Below are 10,487 nucleotides of genomic sequence, written 5' to 3'. Positions count from 1 at the left end.
CCTCTTTCCTGATGAAGCAACCGTTTGTTGCAAAAGCTTGAATTTTGTGTGTATGTTTGTGTTTGTTTGTGTATATATCAACCTGCCAGCGCTTTCGTTTGGTAAGTCACATCATCTTTGTTTTTTCAAAACAATTATTACTAGACTCAGATTTTTAACTGCCTTTTGGTAGGGTTGTAGATTCATAGATACAAGACAAGCAAATTGCAGAACAGCTTTATTCAGTATATTTTTTATTTCAAGGCCAAACAAGCCTTTTAAATAATTACTTGGTACAAGAAAATCATAAAAGAAACAAATGAAACCACTTGGTGGGAACAGTTTAAATCTTAATTTCCCCATTCAGTTTTTACAGCTGTGGGGCAAATGAAGAACCAAGTCTTAAGTTCTAAGATTTTACACTTAAAATAAGTATTACATGAAACAACTGATGAATGTTGTAACTATTTTACATATTTATTACATTATATGTAAATTTACTACAGCATCTCATTTAAAATAGTTCATAAAAGAAGTATTAATTTGGTGTTGAAATCATTCCCCTTATTAGTGTGTTAGGGAGCTTGTTAATCACATAGAACCATTTTTACAAGGGCTTTGATATGTTATTTTATAATGTTGTTCTTTCTTAAAAGTAGTTACATTTTTTTGGGTGATATGATCTTGTACATCAGTGCACATATTTGCTTCCTTTCATTAAATCACAAAAACACTTTAAATACCTACAAAACTATATTGACAAGTATTTAAGCTGCACAAACATTTAATGACAAGATACTCCACGGTCTATGCCATGTACATGCCATTTGCTCTTTTCTGTGACTGCAATATTCGGTTAACATATATGTCTGCAGCACAGCCCCAAAAATTAAATTCCATAGTTGTTAGTTAAAAAAAAGTTTAATTTTTGTTACTTAACTTTATAGCAAAACCTTGGTTAAGATTCATCAACAAATGTTACATAAAGGGAAGAGTCATGGAGACAATGGTAGGTTTCATGTCGATTATATAATGGTAAGAGAGAAATTTAGGAACAAAGTATTAGACTGCAAAACTTTTCAGAAGCAGGCATAGAATCTGCTCATAATTACCAATTATCACTTGCAGAGTGAAGATGAGGAAATTGCAAACAGGTAGGCTATTAAGGAGTTGTGATCTGCATAAGTGGGAACAACAAGAGATTGACGAGTGTTTAACAGAGAGCACAGAAAGGGAGAACAACTGCTGATGAATGAGAAGTTTTGAGAAATGAAATATTGAAAGTGTGAGAGGCAAAACTATGAAACAAGATAAGAAAGGACACATCCTGGGATAAAACAAGTGATATTAAATTTCATTGATTACTGCAGTCATTAACATGTATCAGTTACGCGAACAAGAGTACACAGTGCCATTTATAGTACACGTAACAAGATGATGACTGTGCTGTGCACAAGTATGCATAGCACTGATTTTTTGAGGAAATGAGGATGATGAATCCGCTTCAGTTACTACACATGCAGTCCAGAATGGTCAGTGCCCAATACTAGTATAGCAAATGAAATAATTTAAAACATAGCCTGTTGGAATAATGTCCTTCTTCAAATTTACTGAGGTTGTGGGGCTCGACCCAGAAGAAATTACCTGACATTGAGATTGACAGAATGATCAAAGCAATGAAGGAGGAATGGCTAGAGCAGATGTGTAAAGTTTTAGAAGCATTTGTGACTGAATGAAAGATAGTTGCTGCATACAGGAAAATTAAAGAAACCTCTGGAGAATAAAGCAGCTGTATGCATATCAAGCCAGAATTAAGCAAAGAGGGAAAGCTGCAAGACAGAGGGATAAATAGAAGAGTTATATATAAAAAAAAAAAAAAAAAAGAAAGAAAGAAAGAAACTAGAAGAAAATATCATGGAAAGGGAAGAGGACATGATTGACGATGCATTACTGTATGAAGTATCTTACAAGAGTACTGACACACTTAAGGGTAAACAAGGCCCCAAAGTAAACTACATTCCTTCAGAATTATTAAAAGACTTGGGAGAACCAAAACTTCTCACCCTGGAGAGAAGGACGTATGAGATTGGAGATAAAGAACATAATAATTTCAATGTCGAAGAAGGTAGGCAATGACAGTTGTGAGTATTACTGAGCTATGAATGTGGTATGTCATAGTTAAATGAAGAACATCAGTTTAGGTTCTGGAGAAATGCAGGAATACGAAAGAGTTATCTTAGAAGACAGGGTGAAGAAAGACAAAATCTATTTCTATATATTGTAATTTTAGATCTATAAAAATCTTTTGACAATGTTGAGCAAATTCTGTAAAAATTGGCAGTTATAGGGATATAATACAGGAAGTGAATGGTTATCTACAACTTGTATAAAAATCAGACTACAGTTACAACAGCAGATTGGTATTTTAGGGCAGCAGTAGTTGAGAAGAGAAGGAAACAGTGTTGTAGCTTATCCCTCATTTAGTTCAATATGTGCATACAGCAACCAGTAAAGGAAACCAAAATAAAAACTGGAAAAGGAATTAAATTTCATAGAGAAGAAATCAAAGCTTTATGATTTGCTTTGACTAGGATTTCTATCAGAGATGGCAAACATCTTGAAAGATCAGTTGAAGGGAATGGAGGGAGTCTCACAACCAGTTTATAAGATGACCACAAAAAAAGTAAAACAATGGTAAGGGAATGTGGCTCAGGTGAAGAAATTAGCTTTTTTAAAAAGAAAAAAAAGGAGAGAGAGAGAGGACATCTATGAAGAAGAGAAATATTTTTCTGGAAGTATTTTTATAAATTACAGTTTATATGAAAGCGAAACATGCTCAATAAACTATACAGACAAGAAGAAGATGCAAGTTTTTGAAACGTCACATTACAGAAGAATGTTGAAGATTATAGACAGATACATCAGATTACTAATTATCAAATCAAAAAGGAAAGAGCATTATGGCACAACTAGGCTGAGAGACTTGTTGAAGTTATCCTGGCAGTCTGAAGAAGTTCAAACATGCACCTTCCAGTGAACAGAAATCCACTCAGTTAACATTTTCTGAAGGCACAACACCCACTGACGATACTATCTCCACTGATGATATGCGATTTGAAGAAAATAGCTGCACAGTTTTGTTCTCACTTTTTTATGCACTAGCCACGCTTATTTGAAAAAATCTTTGCTATTTAGAAAGACCCTGTTTCAATAAATATTCTTGATCTCTGACCCATAGCCTCTCACAGATTATGTTCAATATGGGTGCAACCTCATGAACCTCACCTCGATCACCTGCCCATCTGTTATCAATTCGAAGTACAGGTACTTGCCACTTCTGTTCAAAGTCTTTTATTTCAGTACTTAACGTTTCACCTCTTTCTTGTACACTGTACCTACAACACAACCCACAAATGCTGTTACTGTACAACTTTTCATACAATTCTTGGTCTATAAACGATTCAGCAAAAAGTGCAATTTGCTTATGTGTACAATAAAATTAGTTCACTAACCTTGTACCAATTGCAATACATGCAGGATTTTCCCCCTGCGAAGCAGTTCTGGCCATCTGCTGTGGAAGCTCAGCCAAACTATTTGGATCCGTAAAGGAAAAAATGTATATAATGGCATCTGCTTTATCCCTACATGCCTGAAATTTCAAGTGCCAAATCTGGTGTAACAGTTCACCAACTAGACAGAGCATACTAGCATCAATGTTACACTTTTGCACAATGACACAACATGGTTACTTCATGTTAAAAGGTAGACCTACCATTTAATTATTTCATCTTACAAACTTTTCCCTGAACAACAATCCTATTTACGATGAATGTGAACACTTGCCTTTTGCAAGCAGTGAGCTTCAAACTATGCATGCTTGGGTTTCACAGACATACCTGAAGATATATTTTCTGGCAGCTAAGAGAAATGAAGAGCTAAATAAGAAGAGAAACTGAAAATGCAACTGAAATGGCCGATTGAAAGGGAATAGGAAGTAACTTGAATACTGAGAGAATTTTTGTATCACAATTAACTACTCTGACATATTTTCACCTCCAGTAGTGGGTGTGTTATCGACAATGAATTAAGAAAAGATGAGTGTGAGAGACTGCATATGGCTATGGAATCCCAAGTAATAATTGTACAAATATGAGCAGTGTACTAAAACGATAGAAACTATATTTCTATTTATATCATTTGTGTGAAACACGACAATAGTGTTTAGAATCGCATAGTGTGTGAACCTACACACTTCTAAGCAAATTTATTTTATTTATTTATTTATTTCATGTTCCGTAGATCTTGTATTGTGAGCACGTCACATGAGATGTGGAACGAGTCAAACATACAAAACAACAAACATACAAAAAGATACAAAACAGTCTTCATTAAATATATAAAAAATTTTTACATAACTGCATATAGTTAATACAAAGTTTAGAGGAAACACAGATATTGTACATATAACAGCAGATTTCTTTGAGTGTTAATACAAAATTTCATGTTTTAATTTGGAGAAAAATTGCAAGCACATTTCTTTGTTAACAAGATGGATAATTCTATCTAAATGCTATTTCCCGTTTTGCATCATAAAACTCTTCTAATGTATAAACAGACATATTTAACAAATATTCCTTTAGTTTTGTTTTAAAAAGAGATTCATTTTCTCTTAAACATTTTATCTGGTCAGGAAGATGGTTAAAAATTTTTGTTCCTGACCATTTGACACCTCTCTGAACAACTGTCAGGTTCTTAAGTTCACAATGGGGATTTTCTTTCCCTCTTGTATTATATTTGTGATAGTTCTTATTTGATGGAAACTGTGCAGGGTTCTTATTACAAAACACATCAGCGAATATATGTACTGCGATACAGTGGTCATTATTTGCAGCTTTTTGAAAAGGTTACGGCATGATGTCCTAGGGGGTACTCTGCACATAATTCGAATAGCCCTTTTCTGGGCCACAAAATTTTTTTTGCCAAAGCTAAATTTCCCCAGAAGATAATTCCGTAACACATAACGGAGTGAAAATACCCATAGTATGCGGACTTCATGGAAGACATCATTCTGATTGCATACATAGCCGAGCTCAATTTTTTTAGGATCTGTTGTATATGGAAGGACCAGTTCATTTTGCTATCAATATGTACTCCAAGAAATTTAGACACATCCATTCTTTCTATTGGTTGATTTCCACATGTTACATTTATTTCTCTCACTTTTTTTGTTTTTGTATGGAACTGGATAAAATTTGTCTTACTTGAGTTTAGAGAGAGACCATTAACACTGAACCAGTTAATCACTTCAGAGAGTATGTTGTTAACTGACTCCTCGAAATTAACATCTGATTTTCCACTCATGAAGATGGTGGTATCATAAGCAAAAAGAGTAAATTTGCAAGGCAGGCTTGCACACAATGGTAAGTCATTTATAAACATCAAAAACAACAGTGGCCCCAGAATTGAGCCTTATCATCATCATCACAATAGAATGAGATTTTCTCTCTGCAGCGGAGTGTGCACTAATATGAAACTACCTGGCAGATTAAAACTGTGTGCCGGACCGAGACTCGAACTCGGGACCTTTGCCTTTCGTGGGCAAGTGCTCTACCAGCTGAGCTACCCAACACGACTCACGCTCCGTTCTCACAGCTTTACTTCTGCCAGTACCACGTCTCCTACTTTCCGAACTTTACAGAAGCTCTCCTGCGAACCTGCAGAACTAACACTCCTGAAAGAAAGGATATTGCGGAGTTCGAGTCTTGGTCCGGCACACAGTTTTAATGTGCCTGGAAGTTTCATATCAGAACACACTAACCTGCAGAGTGAAAATCTCATTCTGGAAACATCCCCCAGGCTGTGGCTAAGCTATGTCTCTGCAATATCCTTTCTTTCAGGAGTGCTAGTTCTGCAGGTTCGCTTCTGTAAAGTTTGGAAAGTAGGAGATGAGGTACTGGCAGAAGTAAAGCTGTGAGGACGGGGCGTAGTCGTGCTTGGGTAGCTCAGCTGGTAGAGCACCTGCCCGCGAAAGGCTAAGGTCCAGAGTTTGAGTCTCGGTCCAGCACACAGATTTAATCTGCCAGGAAGTTTCATCATCACAATACTTATGTGGAAGGCATTTTATGAGAGAAGAAGGAATGATGATTACAACTGCCCTGGAGTGCCTATGTATCCCTCTGGAAATTGGAAACATTAATGTTATTGTTTCTATTGGACTGCAGGTGAGAAGATGGTTCTGACCACCATCTACTGCCACATTACATGTTAAATGAGTGATTCACTTTCCCAATGTGTATTCATTTTAAGAACTGGGTAATTACATGTATAAAAAGCCTTTAATTTTACAGTAAGCAGTAAGAAAGGAAGATAGGGCTTTAATGTTGGCAACTAGGGGATTAGAGATGACAAGCAAGCTCAAATTGGCCAAGGCTAGAAAAGGAAGTGGCATGGTCCTCTTCAAAGTACTCATCTTCATATTCACCCAAACAATTTTAATCAGGCTTTGGAAAACATAAAGCAGAGTGGCCACAGAGGGATTTGGACCCCATTTCTCTCGAACAATATCCATTGCCTTATTACAATAAATGTAAAGTGCACAAGGGTAGGTAAACAACAGCTGAATATTGTAACTGGATAAAGCTGCAACTTTTCTATACGTTGAATATGGAATTCATTTGTGGTGAACTATTAAAAACAGAGTACACATAACACTTTCTTATTAGATCAGTGTATCATTACTGATACAGCTGAAACCCAATACACAGTGGATTTTAATACACACAATGTCAAGTATGTCCTGCAAAATAAAATATCATTCATAAATTATTTTTGCACTCTCAGTATATTTTATAAATCTGAAAAAGAAGTATTACAGCGTGTAACCTCTCTGCAGTATAATTTATGCTGCAACTCCAAGCTCTCCAAACAATAACCAAAATAGATGGAACTAATTAAGTTCAACCTTTGGTTTGTTTATCAACATATCAGGATTGTCGGTGGACAAAAACTTTGAATAAACATCTCACGGTTAACATTAAAGTGACTATGGAACAGTGCTTGGAAATAATCAAAATGAGCATAAACATCAAGAGGATAAATTATTCATTCATTGCCTAGATTTCTGTGTTCTTGTTACAATATCACAAAATAGAAAGTATATTTTGTGAGCAATAAAATAAAAATTATTGACTCTGTAAGTATGGTGAAACTAAAGCAAGTCTATCACGCAAGTGTGGTGTATCTGAAGGAACATTCAAGGGGTGGGGTGAAAGATGAGAATAAACTTAGAAATTCGCTAAATGTAGTTGAAAGTGATGTGGGACTGGGCAGAAAAAGGACTAACCTAGGGAAAGACAGAGAACTTGTCGAATGCCTCTATAGGTGGTTTTTAATAAAGAGAAGTGAGAGGGTGCCACTTTCTGGGCCAATTATTAAAGCAGCTCAAGCTGACAAATTTCACTGATTTATGTGGCAGATTTTATAGCTTCTTGTCGATGGTTTTCAAGATGGAAATGTTGCCAAGGAATTCGCCAATTTGCCCTTGAAGAAGAAGCAAGGTCTTGTAACAATGCTTCATAGTTTCCTGAAATCTGCAAAAAGTAGTGGTAGATAAAAATTTAAATGATCATTAAGTGTAAAATTGTGAAGAAACAACACTTTATTATTGACTGCATCCAACCAGAACTATTGAAAAAAATCAGGAAATAAGATGGGTTTTAAAATGAATACAGACAAAATAAATCTCCGCTTTGTCTCAAATAAATCAGGCTGTCATAAGCTGAAGCCTTGTTGTACAGATAAAAGTAAAATACTGAGGTATTTGAAGCATGTAAACATTTCATCATTACAATTAACTTACAGGCATTCAAAGAATGATTGGATGACATGACATTTTCACCAAGTGATACCAAGAAGAGTTTTTCCATCAGTGAGAAAGCACCTATAGTCACTTAAACAGAGATAAGAAGCTCTACTAATCCTTGATCACTGTCCAGCTCATCCACCTACTGATGTGCTGCAATCAGAAGATGGAAGAATAAAAACTTTGTTTTTGCCAAAAAATAGGGGGGCATTAATTCAGCTGCTGGACCAGGGCATCATATGAGCATTTAAGGGTCATTCTCACAGCGAACTGCTCACTTCAATAATAAATTCAGCTGAGGAAATGAAACTCTTCTCGAAATCTATAAATCTTTATAGAGTGTTGCGTATGCAGTGGGCCTCGCATGGCAAAGCGTGGTCCGGCCATAATTAGGAATAGCTGAAACAGATGTTCCCATGAAGAAAATACAGCTGATGAATGCTGTAATGACACAATTTCAACAGCAGTGACCACCAGTCTGCATGTGATGTTCTACAGTGCAATATTGATCTTGAGGACTTGTACCACTGGGTAGCCATCAATAATGAAGAACTGATTTTGGAAATCATAGATGACAAGGGCATTATTGATGCTGTTCGAAATGAAGAGTAGTGAAACTGAAGAATAAAGTATAAATGATGTTTCCAGTACAGTGAAATACTGGACAATATAAATAAAATGATTATGTGGATGCATCAAGAAAGTGAACCAAACGAAACTGAGTTCTTGCATCTGATGAGCATTAAACAATACATACTAAAGACACTGTGTGAAATGACTCATCAAATAAAGCTAACTGACTGCTTTAAAGCTGTAAAACAAGGATGTGCTCTAGTTGCAGGCGGTGTTGTAAAGTATCACGCTGTACTTGACAGTGTACTTTATTTGCCATATTGAAGCTCATGTAACTGGATGACTTTTAAGTGAAGTGTAATTACTGTGCCCTATTTGGTAAGCTTCTGAAATGTTCTACTTCCAATGTTCTTCAAATTTAAATACAGTATAGTACAATATATCTAATATTACGTTATGTGTTCTTCCTAACTATCCATTTGTAGTTTGTCATAACACGGGACACTCTATATACACAGCAGTTAACGCTGTAACATGGGAGTAAAGCACATCCTCAGACAACTGCTTTGTATCAGGCTTCTTCTGCAGTTTGAAATTAGAACAACATACAGAAGCAGTGTGTCAAAAAAATTCTCTCTTTAGTAGTGTATTCCTTGGCTCATTACATACCACCAGTTTCTTGTTCCTGTTGGGGTCAGACACCTAAGTAAAAAGAAAAGTTAAAAGTCTAAAATCTTATAAAATTTTAGATAATTATGACTACAGTGACGCCTTCAAATTGGTGATAACCAGGAAAGAAATCGGCCATGGCCTGTTTGGGGAAAACACCCATGAATTTACATAAAGTGATTTAGGGAAACAGCAGAAAACTTAATCAAAATGGCCAGGTATGTAACTGATTGCTTGGTATGTTATGTTTTGCAATTATGGAGTTTAATAGTGATTAAAACATCTAATTATACATCCATCTCTCCACTTCTCCTGGTGTCAACATTTTTTGAGGTGGTAGCATAGAACAGAATATTGAATCACCTTTTTGAGAATCCAATAAAGCCTTCTCTATTGAGAAAGCATAATATGATTTCACAAACTTGGTTCTAATAGAACTAAACAAAAAATGACAATTTTGCCATTTTCTGTGATCTCACCAAGGCTTCCAAATGTGGAAACCATACAATTATAACACGGAACCTATGGAATAATATGGTGTTAAATGGGTCTGGTTTTGCATGTATGGAATCATACGCTAACACTAGAAGAAAAGCAGAATATTAAAAAAAAAAAGGTTACACAGGAATAACACTGTTAAAAATACATGATTAAGTAAATGGCCTACATAAATGATATACCTGTGATGTTTGCCAGTTATAACTAGTATGCCGATAAAGGACCCAAATGCATTAATATCAGACAGACAGGATAATAGCGAAACAGCTAACAACCAGAACAAAGCAAACAGCTCTGTCTTTAATCTTAAAAACAAATATGACTCACATACAGACATACAGATACAGGAACTAGAGATCAACTGGTACACACATGATGAGGCTCCCTATGCATCCAGATGGATAACAAACTGAGGTAGCATTAGCAAATTCACCAGTTAGCCAAAAAGCTTAGTTCTGCCCACTTTGCATTTAGAAAACTATTATTGTGTTACTTGTAGGTGGATTGGTAGCATACTTTCACTCAGTACTGCTCCATGAAGTAATCTTCTATGGTAAGATAACTAAAATAAAAAAAATCATTTAATTCTGTGAAAGAAAATATTACGGATATTGCATAAAGTTGATTACCAAACATCTTGTAGAATCTTCTTCACAGACATAGGGACTCTTACACATGCCAATACATATACTCCATGAAGGTATATGTGATTCCCTCTCTCCTATGGTTACTTTATTATACTCACTGATTAGCATACAATACTTAAAACTGGCAACATTGAAATAGTAGTGAAATATATTATTAAGATAAAAAAATGAAACTCCTGAACAACTGGCCACTAACCAAAAAGAATGAGTCAGCCACCTTGAAAAGATATGAGAATTTAGACACAAGGCCAAAAAGAATG

The 10,487-nt window shown here is 35.5% G+C and overlaps 1 protein-coding gene across 1 annotated transcript in view; it reads right to left on the bottom strand.

The window, feature by feature from the left end:
• Positions 1-200: 200 nt before the first annotated feature.
• The window catches only part of LOC126190805 (ciliogenesis and planar polarity effector 2-like), a 32,473-nt gene continuing 22,186 nt past the window's right edge, over positions 201-10,487 (bottom strand). The window contains exons 3-4 of the mRNA XM_049931364.1: positions 3,492-3,628; positions 201-3,374 (exon numbers count right to left, since the gene is read on the bottom strand). Coding sequence (XP_049787321.1) covers positions 3,167-3,374; positions 3,492-3,628 — 345 coding nt within the window. The 3' untranslated portion in view covers positions 201-3,166. The remainder of the gene's footprint in view (positions 3,375-3,491; positions 3,629-10,487) is intronic.

Source organism: Schistocerca cancellata, chromosome 6 (assembly GCF_023864275.1).
Source record: "Schistocerca cancellata isolate TAMUIC-IGC-003103 chromosome 6, iqSchCanc2.1, whole genome shotgun sequence".
Taxonomy (NCBI): domain Eukaryota; kingdom Metazoa; phylum Arthropoda; class Insecta; order Orthoptera; family Acrididae; genus Schistocerca; species Schistocerca cancellata.
Note: the sequence above shows the minus strand (reverse complement) of the source record. Positions and strands in the feature narration are given on the sequence as shown.